Source organism: Miscanthus floridulus, chromosome 7 (assembly GCF_019320115.1).
Source record: "Miscanthus floridulus cultivar M001 chromosome 7, ASM1932011v1, whole genome shotgun sequence".
Classification (NCBI taxonomy): Eukaryota; Viridiplantae; Streptophyta; class Magnoliopsida; order Poales; family Poaceae; genus Miscanthus; species Miscanthus floridulus.
In genome coordinates, this window is record NC_089586.1 from 20,867,545 (window position 1) to 20,895,291 (window position 27,747).

The 27,747-nt window shown below is 44.6% G+C and overlaps 4 protein-coding genes and 1 pseudogene across 4 annotated transcripts; 2 read left to right on the top strand and 3 right to left on the bottom strand.

The window, feature by feature from the left end:
• Positions 1-49: 49 nt before the first annotated feature.
• On the top strand, positions 50-3,053 carry LOC136462763 (O-fucosyltransferase 23-like). Its single transcript, XM_066461814.1, has 2 exons — positions 50-507; positions 933-3,053. Exon 2 carries the CDS (start codon positions 1,459-1,461, stop codon positions 2,386-2,388), a length of 930 nt encoding a protein of 309 aa, XP_066317911.1. The 5' UTR covers positions 50-507; positions 933-1,458; the 3' UTR covers positions 2,389-3,053.
• Positions 3,054-4,661: 1,608 nt separating this feature from the next.
• LOC136462765 (uncharacterized) lies at positions 4,662-8,851 on the top strand (annotated as a pseudogene).
• Positions 8,852-11,924: 3,073 nt separating this feature from the next.
• Positions 11,925-14,830, bottom strand: LOC136462766 (protein PSK SIMULATOR 1-like). Its single transcript, XM_066461815.1, has one exon. The coding sequence runs from the start codon at positions 13,809-13,811 to the stop codon at positions 12,150-12,152; it is 1,662 nt and encodes a 553-aa protein (XP_066317912.1). The 5' UTR covers positions 13,812-14,830; the 3' UTR covers positions 11,925-12,149.
• Positions 14,831-15,351: 521 nt separating this feature from the next.
• On the bottom strand, positions 15,352-19,450 carry LOC136462767 (OVARIAN TUMOR DOMAIN-containing deubiquitinating enzyme 11-like). Its single transcript, XM_066461816.1, has 10 exons — positions 19,246-19,450; positions 18,159-18,374; positions 17,765-17,838; positions 17,631-17,685; positions 17,215-17,289; positions 16,999-17,072; positions 16,856-16,904; positions 16,264-16,348; positions 15,819-15,875; positions 15,352-15,716 (listed from the first exon to the last, which is right to left on the bottom strand). The coding sequence occupies exons 2-10, from the start codon at positions 18,327-18,329 to the stop codon at positions 15,673-15,675; spliced, it is 684 nt and encodes a 227-aa protein (XP_066317913.1). The 5' UTR covers positions 18,330-18,374; positions 19,246-19,450; the 3' UTR covers positions 15,352-15,672.
• A 635-nt stretch (positions 19,451-20,085) lies between these two features.
• On the bottom strand, positions 20,086-22,154 carry LOC136462768 (peptidyl-prolyl cis-trans isomerase FKBP17-1, chloroplastic-like). The gene is made up of 4 exons (XM_066461818.1): positions 21,872-22,154; positions 21,469-21,591; positions 20,904-21,020; positions 20,086-20,607 (listed from the first exon to the last, which is right to left on the bottom strand). Exons 1-4 carry the CDS (start codon positions 22,127-22,129, stop codon positions 20,482-20,484), a joined length of 624 nt encoding a protein of 207 aa, XP_066317915.1. The 5' UTR covers positions 22,130-22,154; the 3' UTR covers positions 20,086-20,481.
• Between the last annotated feature and the right edge of the window lie 5,593 nt (positions 22,155-27,747).

Consider the following 27,747-nt stretch of genomic DNA (forward strand, 5'->3'; position numbering starts at 1 on the left):
GTGACCAAGTCCTTACGAACTACCTCCTCGCGTCACAATTCTTCACAACCGGATCGGTGAACCGAATCCGAATTCCAGGCAGCCGATAGCCGATGGGTTAGGCCAATTCCGACAGCTCGGGTCAGTCGCTCGATACGGCAACAGAAGCACGAATTCGTAAGGAAGATCCCGTCCCAACCCCACGCGCCGCGACCTCTCCTCCGCCCGCTCGGCCCCCAACCGGCCAACCCCACGCCTACGACCTCCGCTGTTGCCGGTCGGCCTCTCCCCCGCCGCCTCCGCCGCGCCGCGGGGCACCGGACCCGCCTCCACTCCCCTAGATCTCGCGCCCACCTCCGCTCCACCGGCCGTTGGTCACACTCCGCCTCTCCCGCCGCCGGACGAGCTCAGCCGTGGAGCGGAGAGCTCGCTGCCGGCGACAGGAGGAGCCACGCGATGGCCAGGGAATCCCGCCCTTCCTCCTCGGCTTAGCCCTTGGGGATCCGCCCGTGCTAATTTCTACTGTTGGTGAGCAACCCCCCTAAACTAATTTATAGGGTGCCGTTCATTTCGCTTTGGTATTGTATTGATGTCTGTTCCGGACTCGAGTATGAATCTTTCTGCAATAACCCATCCAATTGGTGTCAGCACATCCTTAACTGATCGAATTTGCCACTCCAGTTACTTACGGTCGCCCGGTTCAGTGCGACACAAGTGCTCAAATGGGTCCTGTCATCCATGGGATTCTGTGTGACCTGCGCAGAATCCATGCTAGCTCACATAAGTTCATTTATGAGCTTCTGTGTATGCATTAGTAAATGCAGTGTGGAAAAAAAATGCTCCTTTCTGTGGCTACCTTTTTTTTCCCTTAGAAATGAAATTATAATATCAGGGATGGAAATCCATAACATCTAAAAAGATTGAATTCCTTTTATTTTCCTCTGTATTTGCAGCCTCTTTATCAAGCATGTACTAAATTGGTCATGGAGAAATATCAACAAGTATGCCGACATTAGCACTTGAAAGATCCCAACTTGCCAACATTGAAGTGTGTTTGGTTATTGATTTCCATTAAAATGCAGCATAGCTTGCTCTTCCTCTGAAAGTTTCCGAAGATAAATGTTTATCATGCACCATGGGCGTTGGTAATGACATACTCTACATGGTTGGGTACTAAAAGGATGAGAAGGGTTTGAACAAGTGGTCCGATGAACATTCTACTTGAGCTTAAGCATCTCAAGCTCTTTAGCATGCCCGCAAGGCCTGTGATCTGTAAAGGCCTTCTGATAGTGATTGTCCTTATTTTGTTGAGAGCAATCGTATCTCCTTTTCTTGCTCTAGATTCATCTGAGAAGAAAGAATTTTACGAGTCAACAGCCCCTGACTTGCTTCCTAGAATTAGATGAGACAAGTTTCTTGAGGTCCCACAAATCATATGGGGGTTGAACAATCAAAAGATTCCTGAACAGATCCCTTCTCATGCCAAGCTTGAGGGCTTCACTCTTCTACAAAGAGGTTGACTTGCTGCAGCCTATCAATTTTGACAAGGTGTTTGACTTTAACAAGTTCAATGCGCGTTGCCATGGCTTTGTGAGGTTAGCTCAGTATTCAGAAGTTTCCAATCGAACCGAGCCTTTCAAACTCCAAAAGGGGACTGGTAGAGGGTGGACGGCAGACAGAGATTTGGATCAACTGCTGCAATTGATAGGGAGCAATGCGGATGACTCTGAAGTCATTGAAATTATTGGGAAAAATCCATTTCTGTGGCCTGACCACTGGCCAGTCAAAGACTATGCCAAAATCTTCGATTGCCTTGTCTTAGTTCCTGAGATAGAAACCGAAGTGGTTAAGGTCATATCCAAGATTAGAGAGGCAGGCCAAAGAGCAAGACATGAAGCTGGGAGTTCTCATAGTAAGCAGAGGAGAGATGGCTCAACGAATCCGCCTGTACCGTATGTTGCTGTTCACATGAGAATAGAAAAAGATTGGATGATACATTGCAAGAAGTGGGAGCAGCGGTCCAAGTCACATGAAATCTGCAGTAGTAAAGAAGATATCATTCATAAGGTCTCACAGATCACTGATCTACGTCGGCCAGTTGTTGTTTATCTTGCGGTAGCTGACAGCCTTCTTGAAGATGATTCAATAACCAGTGGGTGGAGAGTGGGTATGGTTGCCTATGAGAAGAAGAAACTTGGAGTTACTGACATCTATGATCGCCAGCCATATCTTATAAAGTCTGCCATTGACTTTGAGGTGTGCTCGAGAGCATATGTGTTTGTTGGCAATAGCTTCTCAACATTCTCCAACCTCGTAGTGCTGTCCAGAACAGAAAGGTTATATAACCTAGGAAAGGCGAGCTCATGTGGTGAGAACATTGGGCTTTCATCTTATGCATACAATGGGTGATGATGGTGGACCGCAGAGATGGATGACAGATATGTCAGATACAAGCCTGCAACGGTTAAGTTATGGAATGAATAACGTCTCATGCCACTGACTTTGACACATAGCACTTGACTGAACATGGTGTATACGTGAGGAAGTCCTTGTCCGATTTCATTTATATTGACAAAGGAAACAAGTATGTGCAGCTAATTTGTCGTCCTTCTGTGTTTGAAGCTAAAACCCACATGCCGCACTTGTGAAAGACTATGGCCAAGAGTTGTCTCTCGATAGATGTGATGAAAAGCGTTGACAGTGTTGGGCAGTCTGTAGTTTGTAAAGCTGAATGCTGTGTGATAGCTCATTTACACAGCTCATTTATCTGGGACCCTTTTATTTTTATGGTTTCAGAATCAGATCTACACATTCATGTGAAGTGTATTTCTTCACTTGCAGTGTGTGTGTTTTAAGATGGCTTGCTATGTTCTGAGTTTTTTTTAATCGGCAGCAATGCAGTGACCTCCTAGCAAAAAGGACCAGATGCTTGCTGTTTCTCCAGGATTGAAAGGGAGTGAGAAGTAAGGGTAGGTGGAAAGGTCATTTGGAGATTTTTGTTGTTTTCTATCCGATTTTAATATAATACTTTAATGATAACCTCTCCATAATATAACTAAGTTTCTATTCCCCGGTTCAAATGTAGACGCAATGGCATTCTTAATCTATTTAGGCCTTGTTTGGATGTTATTAAATTCACCTCAATCTACGTGTGTTGGGGTGGAATTTAATTGATGTTTCACTCCACTCCATCTCAACACATGTGGATTGGAATCTGACTACATCCAAACAAAGCCTTAATCCTTTCTGAAGTGTTTCCGGAAGTTACAGATTGGTGTGTATTTTGTGGACCAGCTAGTCTTTTTCATAAAATAGATCTAGATAAAGTTTTTGACAGAATTGAATGGGACTTAATTCTATCTGCTGTCACTAATTTGGGGCTCAGTAATCACTTTGTTAACCTAGTAAAGGAATTGAGGCTCAGTAATCACTTTGTTAACCTAGTAAAGGAATGCATTACTTCTACTAAGCTCTCAATTTTGGTACTACTATGGGGACCAATTGTCCTATTCAGATAACTTCATTATTTGTGGATTGGGCTAGATATCGAGTCAGCTCGGTCTTGTTATAGCTCGTTACTATAACGAACTGTCTCAACATGTAGTGTAATAACGAGTTAAAAGTCACGAACTGTCTCAACATGAAGTGTAATAATGAGTTAAAAGTTTAGCTCAACTCGGCTTATTTTTCAGCTCGAGGCACCTTGTGAGCCAGTGCACTAAAGCATATACCATGAGCATATATTTGTATCTTACTACAATACTCCGAATAATTGTAGTCCATCCATCTAAATGATTTTATCATATATTAACTCTTAGAAGGTAATTAGAAAAATATATATTTAGCTAGAAAAATAGAAAAATATCTTCCTTTTAGATCTAACCTATGTATCCTATTAGATATGATTTGAAACCAAAAGTAAAACCTGATAGAATCATGTACTCCCTCAGTTCCAAATTATAAGTCGTTTTGACTTTTTTGGTTCATCCATTTTGCTATGTATCTAGATATATTATTATATTCAGATGCATAGCAAAGTGAATGTACCAAAAAAAGTCAAAACGACTTATAATTTGGAACGGGGGAGTACTACATTACATGTGTTAAATAAAACAAACTAATGTTGTTGTCACATACTCCCTCTGTTCCATCGTTCTGTTTATTTAATTCATTGTTTTTAATAAATATGTAGATATAATATATAGGAATGGAGGAAGTACAAATATTTGTATGCTATTAGTAGCGGACCTAGGACAAAATTATAGGTAGGGCGGACCTACGCACATAAGATTAAATAAAACATATACGGTAAGTGTATAAGATGGAATAAAACATGTCACTACTAAAACATGTATATCTAGGTCTTCGTTAGCGAACAATCTATTTTTATATATATTTTTTCACAATTTACCAATGCAATATTTTAACAAATCAAATTTCTCCTAACATATACTATTTATTAGTTTTTTTTTAGAATTAGCGTATTAGCTTCCTGGGCCGGCACATATAATAGTTGGGCTATTATCTATTGGGCTGGACTTATGCCTCGCACATATCATTTTGGGCTACCCATCTTCTATCTACCCCCTTTGCTGCCTACCTCAGTCACTCGGACCATCATCAGTGGAGCACAATTCGCCGCCAATGCGGTAAGGCCTTTTCGCTACCAGAGCTAGGTCGCCGCCTCCACACTCCACACCACACCCCACCCAGACGGCCACACCACTCATGTGCTCGTCCTCCGCCTCGTGTCTGGCCCCTCCCGCTCCACGGTTCCGGGTTTGGCTCCCACCTCTCTCTTCCTCCTCCGCCGCCACCACCGCCGCGTGGCCGTCGCTCGGCTTCGGGCCTCGGAGGGCGGCTCCAGCGAAGGTACGGCGCTCCGTCCGACCACTCGATTCGACCTGCGTGCGCATGTAGGGGGCACCTAAACCTTCGTTCAGCAGCGCACAACTTTCCCTCCTATGTTGCTTGGATTTGTTGAATTTCGGATCTCGCTGCTAAAATCTGGACTCCAGGCTTCCATCTTGGTGGCGCGTGCTGACTGTTTAGAATCTGGAGTTCTAAACTGGTTAAAGAAAATCGTGTACTGCTGGGTGCTCAATGCATCCAGTTCGTTCTAGGAACTGCAATGCTGCTGCTCTCATCACCTGACTCATGTTATATGCCTAGCCAATCTGTTTCTTCTTGGGCATTTTTACTCCTTTCTCCTTTTTACTTTTGAGCGTTTACAGGGATGGAGATTGTGGCACGTCTCATGCTTCGGAGATGATCAGGATGGGCCAACAACATCTGACGAAGGTGATGGCTTCAAGCATGTTGCCCAATCACAGAGCTCCACTGGTACAGAGGTGGAAGAGGAAGAGGTGGGAAGTGCAAATGAGGAGCAGGAGCAGAATTTCAAGGACTGGGATTGGTTCATGCAAGTCCAGAAGGCAAGTCTGTTTTTATTGCTGACTTGTTTGTAATTTGTACTCTTAGTAATTTTTGGGCATGGAGTGTACTACTTGGACGGGATGCTTGAAAGAAAAAGGTATCACATCATTCTTTAGGATACAACAATGCTAAAACTACCATGTAACTGGATTGTCAACTTGTGTCATCTCGATTGTCTGATACTCTGATGGAATTTCATGTAAGAAACTGAAATGACGATAGATGGTCTCATGATTCTAAAAATGTTATACAATGTGTAGATAGTTTTTTCAGAAATCCTAGTGCAGTTTATAGGCCTCTTTAAGAAATCCCTGTGTTTGGTTATATGTTTATCTGAGATTCTGAGGAACTTCTAGCGTGATCATTTTAATGTTTAGATATAAATTTGCAATAGACAATTTTTTTGCATTGTGCTAAAGTTTACTGACAAGTTCTTTAGTTTGGCAACTAAATCTAAATTGTATTTTTTTTAAAGCCAAACATTAGACGGAATAAGTAATTTATCCGGCAATGCAGTCTTCATGATCTCGCTGTTAATATACCATTAAAAGTTTATTGCTCTACTATGTATTTTGCTTCTTGGTGCAATAAGTGTATGGGTATTTTTATTGTCTGGTCATGGTCAATGAGAATTCTCTATTTGTGTTTCAGATGAAAGATAATTTACAGGGCAGAATAGTAAGATTTCAGACAGATTGTTGGACGGTACCTTGGACTGGACAAACCATTGCTCAGGTTAGTTCTTCCATCCATCTTCTGAGATGTAGGGGCTGTGACGCTAATGCTCTTTGGCAACTTCATATTTTCTATGACTGAATGACATGTTGTTTACAATGTTTTCAAGGCGGTAAGGCGAGGCGAGGCGACTGACTACCGCCTTACGCTTAAGCGACTAAAGCGTGAGGCGAGGCGACGCCTTAAGAAATTAATTAAAAAATGAAAACAGCAGCTTAGAGCAGTAGATGAAGAAAAAAGGAAAGGAAAAAAAAAAGAAAAAGAAAGGAGCCGAGTAAGAAGTGGGCTCGCCCAGCCCACTAGGCAGACCATGTGTTCCTTCCCCTCCTAGCGCCGCCGCTCCCCACAGCTATTCCGCCTCCACACGACGGCACGACCGCACGAGTGGCTGCTCTGCTTCCCTCCGCCCCTCTCCGGATGCCCTGCTCTGCTTCCCTCTCCTCCTGATGCGCTGCTCTGCTCTTCCCTCCGCCCCTCTGCTTCCCCTTCCTCTCTCTCCTCTGCTTCCCCTTCCTCTCTGGTCAGTGCTCTCAGATCGACAGCCGCCGCCGTCTCCCCTTCAAGATCTCCTGCTCGAGGGAAGACTGGAGGAGGCGGCTCGGGTCCTGCTCCTGCTCGATGTTCACCAGAGGAGGCGGTGGGGAAACAGCAGTCCGCCGGCGGCTGCTCCTCGCGCGGGTGGGGAAGAGGGAAGGGAGAGGCGAAGTGGCTCGTGTCCTGCTCAATGGAGGACCAGAAGAGGCGACGGGGAAACAACAGCCCGCCAGCGGCTGCTCCTCGCGCGGATGGGGAACATGTGAGGGGGAGGCGGAGCCTCGGCGGCAGCAGCTTCTACCGGCGGCACGGGCGAACGCGTTCGCGCGGGTAGGTCCGTCTTCCCTGCGAGCGCTCCTCTCTCTGCTCTCTGATTTCTCCTGCGCCCCTCTCTCCCCGCGCGCCTAATCTCCCGCGCGCGCGATGCTTTCCCCGTCCTTTCTCCCGCGCTCGCGTTTGCCATCCCCGTATGGCGCCCGCCTTGCTCGATTTCGACGAATCGGATGCCAAATCGATGACTTTCGGACGCCATGGTAGTAAGGCGGACGCCATACCAATCTGAGGCGAGTCGTCCGCCAAATCGTCCTGCCTGTAGCGCCTTGCCGATTAGGCGACGCCAAAGCGACGCCTTAAAAACATTGGTTGTTTATGTTACTTTTACATTGATTATTGGCAGACTGTTGAAATTTGAAATATGCAATATACTGTTGCTGGGGGTCCATGATTTCTATTAGTCTTCAACCAATTTATACAGTCATGACTTCTGTAGGATTTAGCAGATATTATAGCATGTTTCTATTTGTATTTTATACAGAACACATGAGGATTTTGACCACCTGAACTTTGTTGGGACTAAAAGGCTTTGTTGTCTGTCGTACAGTACAAGTGAGAATTTTACACAAACATCTATGTATTTAGTTATGGTATGTCTTCTCCCTCATAAGTAGTTTAAATCAGAGGTGTTCATTGAATATAATGATCGCTTAGGATCTTAGCACTTCAAATGAAATGTGCTATTCAGAAGAAATGACACATTTGTAATTTATGAATGCAGGTCATGATTTTATGGATTGCCACATTTTGGCTTGTGGGTTCCTGGATAGTGCCATTCTTGGCTCGTGCTGCTGGGTTTAGCAAGGAAACATTGACGCACAGGGGCAAACACTATATAGTCTCTTGACAGACATAACAGAAGGCCTTGCTGGGATTGCAGTCCTTCACCAATGCCTAGGTAGATTCCAGCCCCTTCCTCCAGGCTGGTTTGAGTTCAATTTGAAGGGCAGATGGCATTTGGATGTAGCGTTTGGGTGCCTCTTATTCCCATTGGTCAATCTGCTCTCTCACATAAACATCAGCCTGGTTCCAATGTCACCAGGTCCCGTTGCCGGGGTGTCCAGTGTAGAACAATCCATTGTGGCCCGTGACCCAGTGACGATGGCCCTATATGCAGTGGTAGTCACCATATGTGCACCTATATGGGAAGAAATTGTGTTCCGAGGATTCCTTCTCCCATCTCTAACACGGTTCATGCCACTTCCATGGTCTATCCTAGCAAGTGCTGCCGCTTTTGCGCTCGCTCACTTCAATGCACAGAGGGTGATGCCTTTAGGCCCCGTTCGGCTTGCTGAAACTTGGCTAAAAAACACTGTTCTGGCTGAAATGTTGTGAGAGAAAAACACTGTTCCGGCTGAAAAAAGAAGCCGAACAAACCGGATTTTAGTGTTTCTTGGGAGGGGTGATGGGAGGGGCTTTTGCAAGATCACGCAACTTATTGGTCTCGATGGTGCTGCATAGCCTGTGGAATGGCTTTGTGTTCTTGGATTTGATGAAGTGAGCTGTGCTGGTATTTGTTGTTTCAGTTGAGACTTGGACATCTCTCATCTCTGGTGGAGCCTTGTCTGATTGTTTTTGTATCACATGGAGAAGATTGAAGCTATTCTTTTCAGGAAAATAGACATACAGGCTGTCCTGTTCGCTTGAACTTATCAGTCATGGTACGATGTTTTTCTCTCACACCAAAACAGCATCAACCGGCTTACCGCAAAAACCATCAGCCGAAAAGTCCAGCCTTAGGACCTGTACCCAGATTCCAGAAGCATCTGTCACATTTTTGTAAATTATAGACGCCAGAGAATATTGTCTCATAGTATAGAATTCCTAGTCCATATTGTTATGTGCTCGAGTCTTGAAAACGAAATGTCCTATTTTCTGTCATCCAATGGCACACCTTGAACGCCTGCATGGCTGGATGCTTCATGCTTGGATAGTTGGATGTGCTGTACATGCACCGTTCTTTTCTGTACAGTGGGGATCAATAAACTGCGCACCATTCTGAACATTTCATGGGAATTACTGCATGTACTTTCGGTGCTGTGCACAAGTGATGCATTATAATGTGAATGGGCATCGCCATTCTGGTGATACCATAATAGCATGGGTTTGTGCTGCCCTGAAGCATGCAACCGAAATTTCCTTGTGCTCGTTGAAACAGAATGCTAAGCTTATGGCACAGTTGCGGTATTTGTATGGCGTAGTGTTTATTTTCGTTAATTTTAGTAGATGAGGAGAGGTAGAGGAAGACCGAAATTGATATGGGGAAGATAATAAAAAGATATCTGAAAGCTTGGGATATATCTAGAGATCTATGTTTGAATAGGAGTGCTTGGAAAGCAGTTACTCAAGTGCTTGAACTGTGACTTGAGGTTCTTGGTGGATTTCAACTCTACCCTACCCCAACTTACTTGGGACTGAAAGGCTATGTCGGCCATGTTCGGCTTACCCCATATCCGGCTTGTTCGGTTTCTTTTTTTTCAGCCGAAACACTGTTTTTCTCTCACAACATTTTAGCCGGAACAATGTTTTTCAGCCAAGATTCAGCAAGCCAAACAGTGTTGTTGCAATTTTAGTAGAAGGTACTACTGTTTTTCTTTTGTGATAAAAAATCTTTTGAGTTCATTTGGAGCTTGCAGGAGCAAGAACTCTAGGAAAATTGCTGCTAAATTTCCCTTCACTTTGTGGTCCATACTATGCGACTCTCAGGTAGGATTTTACACCCATGCATTCCGCCGGTGGGTGGACTGGCTTTGCGAGTCCCGGATCAAAGCTGACACAGCCTTTTGAACCGCTGAGCCGCCAACGCCCCCAAAGTTGCAGTGCTGGTACCACTCGAGCTTTGCCAATTGGCACCGCCACCAGCTGCTGTTCCCGAGATAATAATGTCTCCAAATTTGCCTCTTCCCAATCTAGCATCAGCTAGGGCTGGGCCTTGTTTAGATTGAAAAAAATTTCAACCCGATGAATAGTAGCACTTTCGTCTTATTTGGTAAATACTGTGTAATCGTGGACCAACTAAGCTTAAAAGATTCATCTCGTGATTTCCAACTAAACTGTGCAATTAGTTATTTTTTTTACCTACATTTAATGCTCCATACAAATGGCTAAAAATTGATGTGATGGAGAGAGAGTGAAAAAACTTGGAATTTTGAGGGTATCTGAACAAGGCCCTGGTTTAGTTTGTAAATTTTTTGGCGAAATGACACTGTAGCACTTTCGTTGTTATTTGGCAATTAGTGTTCAATCATAATTAGGCTTAAAAGATTTGTCTCGTGAATTTTGTCTAAACTGTGTAATTAGTTTTATTTTTTATTTATATTTAATGCTTAGAACGGTACCTTAGCGATCTGCTGACAGTGTGCTGGTAACCCGGAATTCAGAAATGCTGTAACTGTCAATTCGAATTTTGGATGGATCAATTCGAAACTCCCAAGCAGGATCCCAGCCCAGACCTTGGTTCGCAAAAATGTTGGGAAAGGACAAATCATTTAGGACTGTGAAAACAATCCGAGCACGGATCGGATGGATCCGATATGCGAATCCAATCCGTACATTGTACCAGCCTCTCACGGTTGTAGGGTGGATAACAGAAACCATCGGTCTGTTCGCTGGTTGGTTTTTGAACTAATTTGGACTGGCTGATACTGGTTTGTAGTGAGAGGAAAACACTATTGGCTGACTGGTTTGGGCTGGCTGAAACCAACTAAGCGAACAGGGTGCATAACTCCCCAGCTCGGACCACAGGGACAGTAGTGGTACTGGCAAAGCAAGCGCATCCCAATCAGTCCCCAACCATGCCTGGCAACCCTAATCAAGTCTTGCAAGTACTAGCTCAAGGCGCTGTCATTTGTCATTTGATGATTAGCAAAAGTCTGCATCGCTAAAGGCAAACAGCATCCACGCATTATGGTCTCTCTGGTGCTAAGTGGTAGTATCATGGCCCTGTTCGACTTACCCCATATTCAGTTTGTTCGGCTTTTTTTTTTCAGCCGGAATATGTATTGTTGGAATCAACAATTTTGCAGAACAGTAAAATGCAATACAACGAAGAGCACTTGCAATCTGAGAAAGCAGGATGGAGCCCATTTATGAAAACGAATTTGCATGTTAGCACAGCAAATTCTTGCAGAGAGAGACGGGCTGGTGGAAAGTCAGAGACAGTATGTCATCAGTGTGCAGCAACAAATTGCTGTTCTCATCAACTGATCAACCTAGAAAAAGGACCAGGAACAGTACCGCACTAAATTTACTTGCTCCATGGTCAGATGAGCAGCATACATGCATGCCGCCCTCTGAAAAACGATTGAGAGTAGCACTCAACGGCTCAAGTCAGCAACTCAGCATGCATAGCAGGTTGATTCATGACTCCTTTCAATTTGGAAAGCTTTTGTTATTCTTGGATCTTTTTTTTATCCTAATGTCTTGCTATCTTCAGTATCAGCTGTACTTTCTGAGCAACAAAATGACCAACAAGTGGGAAATCCTTCAGAGAAGGTTAACTAATTGACCTACCAACTAAACCAGTGCTTTAAGGTAAGCAGAAATGATATAGTTTCCTTTTGAGATGAGTGGGTTAGCTTCAACAACAACTACCCTGATATTACTATTATTATACTTCCTAAATTAGTGGCTAATGCTATACCTTTATCTAACACAGTTACATTGTATCTTAGCTTTTCCAGATGTGCTTTTTGCATAGTCCTAGGCTGACGAAAAACAAATGACTAAGGTACTGACAATATTCATTTCCTCAACACTCCATATGCTAGAGGTTAAACATAGGACCAGCTCATTGACCGACTAGATTACCATGTCACATTTTTTTTCCTAATCACTGAAAATATCTTCAATCGTACACATTTGTTGCAAGTTTACTAAGTAACAAACCTGTTTTCAGGTTGCTTCACACAAGGATTCAACAAGATTAATCATGTACAGCCGGAGTTAGAATGAGGGTCTTTCGAGTTGACAAAGCTCTAACAATAGATGGTGATCTCATGTGCAAAATGCACCAAAAACAACGTGGAAAAAAGAAAAGAGAAACAAGCAAAACCAAATTACAAGTACCCTTTCCTATTTCATATCAATTGTACACTATGGAACAAAGCAGAAACCTGACCTTGGCTTTGACTCTACTGAAGTTGCCACTCCACACAATCATCAAAGTCGAGACTGCTAGAGCAGTCAAGCAAAGCATTCTGCTGCTGCTCGTACCTGCAGATGTAATTTAGGCCGACAAGCAATTCGCAGATCACTGCCTCTGTCTTCTCCCGATCAGCGAAATACAGCGTCTGCAACAGCAGCACATTCCCCTTCAACACGATCTGCTGCTGCTCAAAGTTCCTCTCGGTCTGCCACCGGATCATGTTGTGCGCCATCGGAGCGAGCCATGCCAGTGTCTTCTCAAGCATCTCCCGCCAATCGTGAGCGAGGAACGCGTCATAGATCGCCATGCTCTTCACATATGTTTTCAGATTTTTCCTCAACATCACCTTCAAACTCGATGGCAACATCTGGTACAGGTCGTCCCGTGCCTCCTCACCAACAAGATGTGGGTACCGGAGCAGCTTCTCGATGATGATGACAATGTTTGCATAATGTAGCGCAAGAGCGGAGCCGCCAATTGTGGATGGCGGCGCAAGTGATGTCACTGTGCTCTTCGGACCAAACCGCGCCTTTCTGCCAATCCTGCCACTCTTGGATGATGGCGTTGTGGATACCCCCTGCTCGCTGCTGAATGGCACAAGCATCCCTGATCTGATTGTGCTAATGCAGCTGGACTCTTCCAAGAACTCATCCTCGAACCCATCCTTCCATGACACTGAGCTACTCAAGCTCAAGCACTCCATGAACATCTTCCCCGGGCTTGCTCCACAACTTGACCGAAAACTCACCGGCCGCGACATATCTGGTTCGGCTCTGCAAATCGGCCCTGACTTGCCATCACTGAGATTTCTTTGGACGGGAACTGGACCGGAGAGCTGCCGGCTTTGGTCCCATTGCCCTGACTCCCGGGTCATGGCCAGCAAGTCGAGCCCCAGCATGGGGTCGCCGAACACATGGCGGATGCGGTCGTAGATGGCGCAGACGGCGCGCGCGAGCAGGAGCACGGCCTTATCGTAGGTCCAGTTCCAGAGCGACGAGTCCCTGAGCCGGCGCACGTCGTGGCGGCGCCACCGCGTGCGCTGCTCGAGCGCGCGGCGGGCCTCGTCGGTGGGCAGCTTCCGCGCCGACTGCTCGAGCTCGGCGAGCGCCTCGAGCTCGGCGTAGAGCGCGGCGGTGGCGGCGGCGAGGCGGTCGAGCCTGCGCACGAGCGACGCGGCGTCGGAGTGGGAGGCGACGGCGAACGCGCCCGCGTCGGAGCAGCGGCCGGCGAGGAGGTCGGCGTAGACGTGGTCGAAGCCCATGAGCGCCGGGGCCGTGCACCGGCGGCCCAGGCGCGAGGCCACGGCCGCGACGCGGTTGAGCGCGTCGAGCTTCTCGGCGAGCGCGAGCGCGAGGAGGCGCGCGTCGTCGCCGGGCACGAGCGCGCGCACGGCGTGGGAGCCGAGGCAGAGCGGGCCCAGCAGGCGCGCCGCCTCCGCGTCGGAGAGCGAGCGGTAGAGGTTCGCCGCGCGCGACATGGCGTTGGCCACCTCGAAGGACAAGATGCCCACCCTGCCGTCGCCCGCGGCCGCCGCCTCGGCGCCGCCCTTGGCGCTCGCCGCCGACCGCACCTTCTTGGAGGAGGAGGAGGACGACGACGACGTCGTCGCCATGGAGAGCACCTTGTGCACCAGCGGCTCCGCCACCATGCCTCCGGCCTCGTCGTCAACAGGCGCTCAGCTCAGAAAACTAGAAAGGCGTAGTAAATAAATCTTTTTGCTTTTGCAGCGAAAACGAATTCGGCGACCAGCCAAGAAGGGGACTTGAATTGGAACGCTTCGATTTCGTGCCTGACTGGTTGGCTGCCCTCGGTCAGCAGCAGCAAGCGCCAAGCGGGAGGGAATTAATGGAGAGCCAAAGAGCGCGCAGAGATGTCAACACTCCAAGAGAAGGCAAGGCTGGTACTGGTGGAATGGAAAACCTCAAAAAGAGGTGTGAGTGGCACGCCAAGAAACCCAAGGTGGAGACTGGAGTGGAGAGGGAGGAAGAAGAAGGAAGCAAAGGGGACGAAGCCAGCAGTAGCTACGAGGTGTGAGATTTGGATGTGGGAGGCGACGCCATTGATGCGGCAAACTCCTCGCTGTCGCTGGTGGGCATTAAATCGCCATAAATTGGAGCGGGAGCAAGGCAACAAAAGCAAGCAGCCGCCGCGGGAGGGCCTGCCTCTGCCTCACTCCACTCACTCACCTCGCCAGCCAGGGAGAGGGAGGCCGGAGTAGCGAGCGAGCCATGATGGACTGACTGGTGCAGTGGTTGGCTCTGCTTCTGCACGGTTGCACCCAAACCCGGGGCAGGTGGCATTTGGGGTGCCTCTTCCGTTTTGTGTTCCGAGGATTCCTTCTCCCATCTCTCCCAAAGTCTCTATCCTTTTCAGGATTAGAAACAACAAAGTCATGTAATGCAGCACCGAAATAGAAGAAGTAATGTAGTCTGAAGCGAGGAGGGAACAGCTAGTTCAGGAAAAATAGGCAACACAAGAAATGTTTTTTATTTCTTTTGAGAATTTTATGTAGGATGACTGATCACTGCAGCCTTAGGACCTGTACCCAGATCCCAGAAGCATCTGTCACATTTTGTAAATTATATGGGCGGGAGAATAATTGTCTCGAAGTGTATAGAATTCCTAGTCCATATTGTTATGTGCTCTTGAAAAGGAAATATCTGATTTTCTGTCATCCAATGGCACACCTTGAACAGGATGTGCTGTACATGCAGTCATGCACCGTTCCTGTTCTGTTCTATACAGCGGGGATCACAACTCTGAACATTTCATGGGAATTACTGCATGTACTTTCGGTGCTGTGCTGTGCACAAGTGATGCATTAGAACGTGAATGGACATCGCCAATCTGGTGATTAGCATGGGTTTGTGCTGCCCTTGTTATAGTCCCTCTGCGGCGACCTCCTTGCTAGACGGCCTCGTCATTCCTGAAGCATGCAACTGAAATATGTGCAGTGAAAAAAAACCCAGTGAAGCTGAACTGTACCGAACAGGCGCTAAAGAATTCAGTATCTGTTTTGAGTGGTTGTAACGCTGAATGTGTGCAGTGTGGTCCATTCAACGGCAGCATTTCGAAGCACCAACGTGCCACAAATCACTCAGGTCAACGCTACAGAGAATATGGAGAATGCAACTGACAACGGAGCAGGCAAACCGCCCAAAACAGCACAATAAAATACAGAAAATATGGAGAACGCAGCTGCCACCGGAGCAGGCAAACTGCCCAAAACTGCACTACTAGTAAAAATCAGCACTTCACTGTACATGATCTTAATAAATGAATTTGATTCCAGGTCAAATTACAGCTTACAACATTAACGAAAGGCGTAACTAAGCAGGGTTACAGATGCTGCTGGACTACAAAGAGAAGACCAATAGCATATCAAGAAATCACCAAAGCATGGCAAGCTAGAACAGCCAATGCTTCTTTTTAGTTTTCCGTGTACAGATGCTGCTGGACTACAAAGAGAAGACCAATAGCATATCAAGAAATCACCGAAGCCTGGCGAGCTAGAACAGCCAATGCTTCTTTTTAGTTTTCCGTGTCGGAAGATCTGAAAGGATAGAGCGTGCGGTCAGATGAGCTAGTATGCCATGGAATTTTTTGGAATAAGCTAATCAAATATCAGCAAGCAACAAGTGAATAAACCCCTCACCTTCAACTGCATACAATGAATTGTAGTGTACTTCACACCAGAAACTTAGCCAAAGCTCTGCAAAAAGGTACAAGTGGAAAATGTGACACCAAATCTCGCATTATGATTTACTAACCTTGTATATGTGCATGTGGATTCCAGAAACTTACGAAAACTCTAATAATAATGAAGGAAAATCACAATACCAAAGCGGTCAGAGTGATGATACATAAACAAAAGTTCATGGTTCTTGGGGGGCAAAAGGTCATGGTTCTTTTTTTTTTGAACGTAATGGCAGGAGCTCTGCCGTTTAATTAAGAAGAATAGAACTAACCTAGTTTATAAGAAAAAACAGGCCTGAAAACCTTACAGACGGAAAGGTCATGGTTCTAGAAAAGAGGATACAATAGTTGATACATGATATAGACAGAGAACTGGAGAAGACAGGACAGGATCCAATTCTAACCTCTTGTTGGAGTGGCATCTCTGGGGACTATCTCAACTAGGCATGTGTCTCTAAACGACGTCAACAGACATATTTTAGCAGCAAACTGGTTTAACAGATAACACATGGTTGCTGTTAGTAAATGCATATCATCCTACTGATAATATAACTACTTAGTATTCTATTGAAACAGTTTGAAAGAAATATTCAAAGAACTATGATACAAGACAAGTATACAATTTCTCCCTCCAGCCACAACTCACAACTAAGTGACATTTTGGATATCAAATATATCTGTGGTCACAAAATTCTATTGTAATATATCTACAAAGTGTAGCAAAAATATAATTTTATGATACTGCCTTTAGTGACAAATTTACTCATACCACATTTTCAATCTCAACATGTAATAAACAGAAATTGGTGGACCAAATATAGATAGTTTGATTAGATGCAACCAAAAACGCTACTGATTTGTGAATGGACAGTATAATATTAAAAATATCTGGGAAGTTATATTAAGTACAGCTAGAACTAGAGGTCACAAGATAAATAATGCCAAAACCTGTAGATAAAATGTTTTTTTTACTCATAGCTTGAAAGTGCTATGTACCCTGTCTGCAGCTGCCTGTAAGGTCACATGATCTCCCCATTCCCCAGATCTACAGTGTAATATAAAAGAAAGGCACACATCAGGAAATAAAAAAAAGGTCACATGACAGAATTAGGCATCTTGAATTTAATACAGACTAAAACCTTCTCATTTTCTTCAAGTAAACCTTATATTCCATTGGCACATAGCCTTCATAGTGTTTCCTAAATTCCTTCAGCTAAACAGAGAGATAATACTTCAGAAAAGTCAAATATCCAGGAAAACTCTAATTAGGATAGCAAGATATTTTTCCTATGGAATAAACAATTTTTTTAGTTACGAGATCTATCAGAGAAAGAGAGAGGGAAAAGTGGATATACCTGCTTCACTACCGCCTTCCTCACATGTTTGTGGTAGTCAGGATTGCGGAATATCTGGTCTGCCAGAGCTCGGAACTGCAACAAGAACAAAGCACAACATGGAGAAAATGTAAAAGACAAAACAAAACCACCTAGTCAATGAACTGAAATATCATAATCAGATTTGCTCATAGCAAGAAGAAGATATAGTAATTACAAAATAGCTAAATAGAAGATAGATTGACGCAATAGTACCCCCCCACCCTCCCCTCCCGCTGACCCATTAAGTCTATCGGTACAAATGGATGACGAACATAACATAAATCAATTAATCTACAGAGAACTAGATTATTGATTTAGAGTAATAATAATATATCTAGATGAATTTACTTCATACAAACGAAAAAGCAATTATGTACATGATACAAAAGGCTAACCTGGCAATTCCCATCTCCTTCTATTTGGTATTCAGCTAAGCCATAAGTGCCCAGTCTGCCACCAAAAAGTTCTGAGGTAAGTGAACCTAACAGGAAAACAGAGGATAAAAGCAAAAGCACCATAAAAACTTTACCTTTCTAATAATGATTCATGATCAATTGTCGCATTATTAAAATCTGGAATTTTCCCATTAACACGCGGAGTGTGCTGCCATTAAGAACATCAGCAACTTGGTACAAGGGCTAGAGTTAAGCTTGCAGCATAGTAATTTGATTTAACAGTGGATGCTGATTATAATCTAACTGTCTAAGTATAGAAAACTCTAATATAAATATGCAGAAACATATTTATTGTTGTTGCCAATTATCTTTATTGAACGCTACATGGACATGTTCTATCTGAAGCCAAACAGCTCAATACTAATTTTCTCCAATCAGGCAATACGGTACATCCAGAAGGTAAACTTCAAGGAAGTAGAGGTGCCAGCATTATCAGAGCAACATATTGCACAACAGCGAGATTAGTACCGGGATCGAATCTAAGTGTGAAAGGCGCCTTCCAAGATTCTTTGCACTGTTTGTTGTGTTTGTTGCTTCAGTTATAAGGGTACCAATGGTCAGTTCCTCCTCACTCTCCTGAGTGCTGCTGCTAATACTTGAGGAAGAGCTCTTGCTAACACGTTCCTGCTGTTCAGTCATGATACCTCACAAGGAACATTGGTGGTTGAATGGGTTGACTGTAGGCTGCAGATTGAGAAACAAAAAACAGTTTGGTGATGCATAACAATATGGATGACAAGGTAATCATCATCTAAATGAAACTGGTGGGTAGCAACCAGGTAGCTCATGTTCAAGATATAGCATCAAATGGCTTCTACACTAGTAGCATCCATCCATCCATCCAATCTAACCGCTACGCTATTCTACTGCTTGTTACTGTCGAATTATTACTGCAGCTCGTGAAAAAAAGTTTACCTCTATGCTCTATCCATACTGTTTCAGAGTAAAAATATGAAGATTGCCTCGCAGCTTACGGATTCCTACTGGCTACTGCCTCATTTCATGGAGCACATAGATCCCAGGTAACCACCTGGAGTCCTTTTCACAAGAAAGAATTACACGCGAGCTACTAGTCAGAAAAGACGCGTCATTCCACATCACAATCTAGAAACTTTTTTCAGATCCCAAGCTTATAATTTCTAAACAGCGGACTTTTCTCCAAAGAAACTACAGTCCAAGTAACGAACGCGTGGCGCGGTGGCACGTCGAGTCACCGAGACGCGCGTGCACGCAACCGCGCTCGGTTCCGCCCGCGCTGGCGGACGGCACCACCAGGGCGCCGCCGCCGGCCCCGTGGCAGTGCCCACCGCCGGTTATCCGCGAGCTGAGCCTCTCCACGGAGACGGAGCTAAACGAACCACGAGAAGCATTCACCAGAGCAAGGGGGAGCACAAAGGAAAGAGAGAGACACATCCGAGACGCAACAGGAAACAGAGCAGAGCTTTGCGGCGCCGGGACCGGTGGATCCAAGGACCCGGGAGAGGGCAGCGGGGATGCTCCGGCTCCGGAAGAGCCTAGCGAACTGGCGCTGCCGCGCGGAGGAGAGGAGACTCACCGTCTGCTCGGATCGGAGGCGGTGGCGCGCGCGTGGGGTCAGGGGCAAGGGAGGGAGCCGCTCCAACTGAGAACCACCTTCGCTTCTCTACTCTTTCTTTCGCACCAAAAACTGCTGAAGAAGGGAAGTCTCCTGTCTCCGTGTGCGTGTGGAGATTAACCGAAATGACCCCTGCGATAATTCTCTTGTAGAAAGTGGGGCCCTCAGCACAGGAACTCAAAAAACACAATGCTATTTTGCTTCTTCGGTTCTTCCGGTACCTTTTTGCTTTCTGGCATGTGTGCCGAACTGCTGATGGGATTCTTCAACCTTTCAGTGATCCAACTCCCACGTAATGAGAGCAACAGCTTTGGTTATTTGGTATTTCTTTCTTTCCTTTCACTCAACTGGGGCACAAACAAAAGCTACGTGAATATTTTGTGTTTCGAAATAGTCGGCACGAAACCGCCGTTCAGAAGCTACTCCTACTAGTTTGTTGATTGAGGATGCATAAGATGCACACAACTTAAAATACGGTTTTGTACGGAGAAATAAAGCCCTTACCACAAAGTTTGACAAAACATAATTGAAAAGGCTATAACAACAAGCTTAAACTACGACAACTCGTCTACTTTTTTTTGGGGTCCAAAATCAGGGAAAGTAGTCACAACAATAATTATGACTATATCGACATTATAGTACGTATCAAACAAACATGTGTTGTACACTGAGATCTCAAAGTCTGGTCGATTATTCTGCTCTGCAAAATCAACGATCAGTCTACTGGAAAAAAAATATAAGAGGGTACAATGCAAGTTAGTAACTGTGGATATCTGATGTTTTCCTTTTCAAACATAGACAAACATATATTATAGGATGCTTTCATTTAACCCAATTTGCTGATGTGAAAGCCAAGGTTGCTTTCCAGCGGCATAGAGTACACCGTTCAAGTCCCCAAAATTACAGAAGTTGCATTCAGGAGCAGAACAACGAATTCCAATCTTCAGAGCTGTATTCACTTGGTTTTCCAGTACACATCTTCTGTCAGCAATCAGTATACTACAATATGTATTTGTGCAATAGGGATTGCCGAAGGAACGTTGACAAGTACTATGTTTTACACGTATCAACCAAAGGGACTAAGCATAAAGCATGACTAAATTCTTGCACAGAAAAACTTTTTATACACAAGAGTATGGAGCCAAAATATTTCAATAAGGGGGTTGATCAGTCTTCTGTCCTCACACAGCAGAACAATTATGAATGCTGCCTTATGTTGATTAGCTCAATGTCGAAGATAAGAGTACCGAGAGTGGAACCCTCGCCATTCGCGAGTCGTGTTGGGTTGAATATAGTAGTAAATAGCCTCTGTCGATCAAAGAACTGCATGAAAACAACAGGTGAACTTAGTACTCTATTATGTCCAGCCAGCAGTACTGAATTACATCCTTCAACTACAGATGGTGGAATATATACCAAGCAGTACTCTATTCTGGATACTTTCTTAATCCAAGCACACCTATGTATCTCAAGGGAATATACCAACCACGAAGCCATTTTTAAATAGATTGTGCATGCAACAGAGAGCAATGATTAGGAGTTGGCCAGACTGGAGATACTTTAGTTGATCACCACCTACATGATATAACAATATATAATACTGAGACCACAGGAATTACATTGGGAGGAATTGGTTCTTGTGATGTGTTTTGGTATCCCTGTGATGGTGGAATGATCACCCGGCGAAGACCACCGACTCTCATGGACTTCACTGCTGCTTCCATACCAGGTATAACCTGAAAGATCCATCTTATATTATGGCTTGAGTATCAGCCCCATAATGATTCCACAAACGAACATCCCATAAAATTTATTTTGTTGGATGCTAAGACAATGGGTATGAATAATATTCAGGTTACTCAAAATGCATAAGAAGTTAAGAACAGATGGTTTATACTCAGATACATAGCAGCTGTGATGCTAATATGAAAATAGCCTGCAATAACTATACTTCACAACAGAACAACTGTAACTCCATGTATAAAAAATCAACTAAGATTCTCAAGCATGTTTGAAGAACATAGGAATACCAATGCTATGCTGTAATATCAAACTTTCACCAATGGAACTTCAGAGTGGAAGAATACAAAGTTCAGTTAAGATCTTTATCCAAAACTGCAGCAGTATCAATACCATAGATACAATTCGGTTCTTCTGCACGACTTAATGAAATCTGTATCTCACTTTGCCAGACCCAAGGGTGAAGACAAACGGCATGGGATCACCAGTCTCGTCCTTATGGTCATAGGTGGAATCAAAGCGCCATCCTTGCTTCGCTGCTAATCTCCCATAATAATGAATTGCAACCTACGTAGTTCATACAAGTGAGAAAAAAAAAATAAGAGTCTTTCATACACATTTCCCAGAAATAATACAAGCCACACAATGCCTGCATGAGCAACCCATGTAATCCGTGCACTCTCAGCTTCTTAATTGTAAGAAGAAATCACGGTGAACTTATGCGGATCATCAGCTCAGCATCGACTGATAAGCTAGAGCAATTTCAAGGTGCGAACTTGGTTAATTATAGACCAAGCAAGAATTGTGCTAAAAAAACGCAATCAGTGTAGAACGGCGCGGCTTTTACCTGGTCGCCGACGGCCGGGATCTCTCCTGAACCCTCCCGGAGGTCCAGGGCCTTCACGCCGCCGGAGCCGGGGATCTCGGCGAATCTGGGGGCCGCAGCTGAGACGGCGGCCGTACGGAGGGTGGAGGCGGTGGCGACCGCGGCGAGGAGCTGCCTTCTAGTGAGGGTGGGAGGTGGTGGTGTAGCTACAGTTACAGCTTTGGCTTTCCGAGGCGGCGGCACGGCGCCGGCGACCGCCGCGACGGCAGTGGTGACCATCTGTGGCTGTTAACGGTGTGCAATTCGCCTCTCTTCTTTTTTCATTTTTATTATTCTTTTATTAATTAATTATTTAGCTTGATTTTCTTTTTCTCCTTTTTTTATTCCATTACATTTCTATTTTGTAAATTTAGTTCTATGAAAATGTTTTATATTAGATACACTTCGAAGACCAAATACTGAAATTTTATTTAAATAATAAACACACATAAGCTATACTCCCTCCGTCCAAAAAAGAGTGATATTTTTTACTTTCAGACATCATATTTGACTGTTCGTCTTATTCAAAAATTTTATGTAAATTATAAAATAAATAAATTATTACTAAATTATCTCTAATGATAAAATAAGTCCTAACAAAATAGCTCATATTTATATAAATTTTTTTGAATAAAACGGATGGTCAAACAAGATTTCTGGAAATAAAAAACGACACTTTTTTTTGGGACGGAGGAAGTATTATAGAATCTCAAACATGAAAAAAAATACATGTACATAAAATAAACCTAAATAAATAGATGTTTCTTTAAAAAAAGTAGACTTAGAGAAAATTACACCACATATGAGGTGATCCTTAATGTTTCATTAATATTTTGTAAAACAACTCAACTTTTAATATGTGTGTTGAAATTGAATAGATACGATTAACCTCAAATCCATGTTACTAAGCCGATTAGTTATATATTGTGGCAGAACCATCTAATCTAATGTCTCTTAGAAGTCTTTGTCTTTCATTAGACACTAAGTATTTAAGGAAGGACACTAAATTACGCAGGTCTGTCGGACACACCCCAAGGGAGAACCAAAAAATTCACATTTTTCCATCAGGATCACAAATGAGAGAATAAAGCTTACATAATTCTTAAGTCATTTTTTACATCACTTTTCATGCAACATCAGAGTATAATATTTATTGTTTATAATAGCGGAATATAACCATGCTATCAGAGTTCTAGCAAAAATAAAATCATTTAACGACAAGTTAAACATTAACATGATGATAAGTTATATACATTATAACAGGTTATAAGTTTTCCATTGTAAAATATTTTGGATGAAAGTTTCAAAAAAAACGCTATGTCCACAACATTAAGGAAATCCTCGTTGAGCCCATCAGAAGATTTCCACACACAAGTGTCAGCTTCATATGTTCTTGTCACCTGCAACAGAGTAGAACAAATCCTAAGTACTCAATTGTACTCCACAAGACTTACCCATTAAGAGAAAAGAAAGACTCTAAGGATATACAAGGCTATCTGGCTTGTGGGTTATTACATCTGCAAAAAGCATTACTAAGTGTGCATCCTTATATTCAATTTCATTAGCAGTCATCATTAGTTCATTAACCAATCATTCTATGTAAGCACATATGCTACTTTAAGGTAGGTGGTAAGCAATTAAAACTATTTTTCCATTTTTCATATTACAGTTCTTACTACAGTGCTAGATTATAGATAAGTTGTACCGGATTACTCGACGATTCACGAATGAATGTGTCCAACTGGATACTCCAAAACACACGCCCCGCTTGTACCTCAGGCACAAACAGGACCAAACCCATCTACCCTGTCAAGGAGTCTAGGTCCCCATTCAAACTTTGGACTTCAAGCCCCCACACCTGAGTCCCACACTCAGTGTAGTGCTTAGACCTCCACCATCTCCGCCTCCAATCAGTCGGTCTAAAAAGAGCTGGAACCTACGACAAGAGTGCAATGAGCCTTTCCTGCTCCCATAAACAAGTATGTGCTCAGAATAATAAGTCTATGACCTGACTAGAATCTAATACAACAACTGGTCCTTAACTGACACAGGCGGAACAAGTGCAATTCGAGCCTCGTTCGAATGCCAAACCAAGCTGAGATTCAAAGTACCATTCCGTCTGGTCTTCAATTATCATTCATATATATTCCATGTGATAGTAATGTAATAACAGCAATAATATCTTTTCTATCTCTCGCGAGTGACAGATAATCACTCGACTTCTATCGAAGTCCTATAGCATAGCAATCTACATGATCCTGTCATACTAGTAAGACTCATAGGATAATGATATATGTATACAAGTGGGTTTCATTCAACTCCTTAAACTTAATGCACAAGCATAAAATAAAGTGTAGAATAATAGGAGTTATACACCGAGGCTTGCCTGGGTAAGATATAACCAAGTTAGCTTTCATCTTGGTGGCATGGTCATCAAGTCACCATTTGTTTCCGTTACTCCTGATGACTCCACGATCCAACATCGCTCCTATCATAAAATACGTGGATGCAACGCAGGGACGTAAATAATCGACGACAATCGTAACTCTTAAAATATGATTACGTCTCTCAAGCTAACAAGCTAGCGCTGACGATTAACGTACTAGGCCATGTATCCAAGTTGTCGAACTAGGCGCTAATTTCCCACAATATTTTAGTTATACAAATCCAAGTTGTTTCTCTATTCCATTCTATCGATTTAATATTTATTCAAAATAAGCATCATTATCTATCTAGCAAAATACTTATTATGGTGCTACAAAAATTATAGTGAGCAGCTAATAATATTATGAATTTACTGTAAAATTTTTAGAGTCGACACTATCACCATTTTCTCACAGAAATTCCCACAAGTTCACATTTTAATAATATTAAATATTTTAAAATAATTAGAGCAACCCTGGAATATTTTAAAACTAGATGAACCAATTACGCTAACAGATAGATCATAATTTTAGAAGCCTAACAAAACTAGTTTCATAATTTTTGGACTCATGCATAATTTTATATTGAATTTACAAGTTTGCCTTAGAAACTAAATTAGAAAAACACTAGAAAAAGACGAAGGGCCGGCGGCGACCGATTCGGCACAGCAGCCCCACTACGGCCGCGCGGGGCGACTGTACGCGTGGCGCGACAGCCCAACAACGGCCCAAGGCCGAGAGGCCCGCGCGCGATGCGATCTTGCCGAAAGATCCCCAAACTCTTGGATAATAATGTGACTCCTACGCACACTATTTCCGTTATCACAACTTTACACTTCAGCCCCTCAACTAACCCCTCTTTACAACAGGGTGGTCCCCGATGCCACCCCGATGCCACCGTGCTCGCCAGAGCGGCATTGGCCGGCACCGCGCGGCCATGACGACCACCTAAGGGCTTACTCGATGCGCTAAACGGGACAATGGGTATCTATAAACCAACGCGCAACGGTACAAATCAAAAAAGGAACTCAACAATGCACTGTGGTAACCTATCCTCGACACCGGGCCAAACCACGTGGCGGCATGACTGTTCCGGCAAGCCTAGGCGGTGAGAGAGGGGTCGAGATGGCGTGAGAGCATCCACAGCTTACCTAGGTGCTAGCCGTGTCGATGGTTGAGGCAGAGGGAGGTGTAGGAGGGCTGGCAATGTGCGCACAGTGAGGTCGGCAGCACTCCACGGTGGACACGTCCGCGCCACCAGCCGAATGGCCACGGTTGAGGTTCAAGCTAGGTGAGCACGAACTATAGCCTGGATTGGGGACTCTAGTAGGGGTATTGAATTAGACTCTACCACTTGGAAACTCAACCCCACCCCTACTGCTATGGTCATGGCGGCGACAACGACCGACGACGAGGGAAACGCCAAATTGGCAGTCGACAACGCCCCGCCAGGGCTCGAGATGGGTGGCGCAGCTAAGCCACTTTATGAAGGAGCTACGAGTGTGATGAATCAAGCTCTGGTGGATTGAGGTACGAGAGCTATGAGTCCGGGTGCGCGACGAGTCCAAATGACGTGACGGCAGTAGCGACACAGCGGTCACGTGGGGCCGATGCACAAACAACGCACGGGAAGTGCAGTGGTACCATGATTAGAGCATTAACTCGACGTGCCAATGGGCACTACACCATTACACACATTTGCCTACAGTTATGTGTTGGCAAAAGGTGGGTTTCAACTACATATTATGTGTTGGCAAATGTGTAACTTTTTAACATCAAATTATGTGTTGACAATAAGGTTATAGGGCCACATGTTATCTATCGGTGTTTTTCTGCTGGCTAAAAAATTGTCGGCGAAAATTTCTAGACTATTTAAGTGTTAGTGTTGCCTAAACGAAACCACGGTACAAGTGTCGGCGAAGGACTACCTAGGGGTGAACGTCGTTCCCCGCACAGGCATAGACTGACACAGCCTATACACACACACACAAAAAGTCCCCACGCTCATTGCCCCTAATCGTTCGCCGCCCCCATGCCCGTCAACCCATGCCGCAGCCAATGGCGAGCCACCAACCCTAGCCACTGCGCCCCCTCCCCTTCCCTCCCCTCTCCCACTACACCACCGACGGAGCAGGCCACTCGGGATGGCGGCGGTGGGACCCTCCTCTCGTTTGGTGGAGTGGCAGCATGGGATGACGCGGGCCGGCGGGCGTCGCCTCACCCGAGCCACGTGGGGCTCGATGAGGCTACCTGGCCATGACTACGACAGCACCAGCCAGAGGCCTGGGCAGGCATAGGGTGGTGGTGACGGCGACGGGCTTCTCTTCCACTTCTTCCCCTCCGTCGTCCCCTTTCCTCCTCGCATGGCGGCACCGACGGGGCCAGCCTAGGCTGCTCTAGGGCCTAGGCTGGCGGATCCGGTGTTCTGGTGGTCGGATCTGTCACCCCCAGGTCAGGGGCCGGCGCAGGCGGTGGTGAGCCAGTGGAGTGGAGAGGGGCTAGCAGTGGAGTGACTCGTCCACCCATGTCGCACCTTGAGGATGATGCAGTGGCTGTGTCAGTCTCACGCAGTAGGCAGCCATAGCGAATGCGGGACCAAGAAGAGGGTCTTCCACGCCAAGCAACGGTGAGGCTATCCCTGATCTAATTTTTTCTCTTCTGTTCTCAGTAAACGTGATTCCAGGGGAGAAATTATCTGAGGCTTATTTGACACTATGGTAATAAAACGTGCCTTTCTTTTCATAGGTCAATAGGTTCATATATTTTGAGTTGTGATGTTCATGTATCGAGTACACAACCTTGCTCCTAGAGGCTGCACTCTCCTCGATTCGGCCCCTTTCACCCTACTCTAGGATTTACAATATCCCTGGATCTGAATAGTTAGGGTGGCTGTTTGGTGCATCGGTGAATATGGAGAAATGCTGGCCAACAATCTTAGTATGTTGGACATGGAGGAACCGATCACAGTGAGTTAAAAATTCTTGGCAGCCATCCCCTCTTGGTTATACACTTTCTACTGAGAAGACTCTGCACTGATGATTCCATCATATATTATTATGTAGTCTTGTTACTTTCTTCATGCAAATAATTTGTAGGCTATGTTCAAACTGCTCCAAATCAATGTATATACAATTTTGACAGCCTCCCTTGTGATCACCTTGCGAATTGTGGTTACCTGTGTTATCTGTAATGACTGTCATTGAGAGAAATTATGTGACCATTCGTTTACTCATATGGCTGCATTTATGATTGATTATAGAATTTCTGCCTGTATATAGCTTATAACTCTATCATCTTCCCTCATTGGCCTTCTCTTTATGTATTTCATTTAGGAGTATTGCTCCTAAAATTTATTAGTGTCAAACGGCTTGGTCAATTCCTGATCTTGTTCAGGTAACATAATCTGATGCTGTGGATGCCATAGAGGCTGCTCTT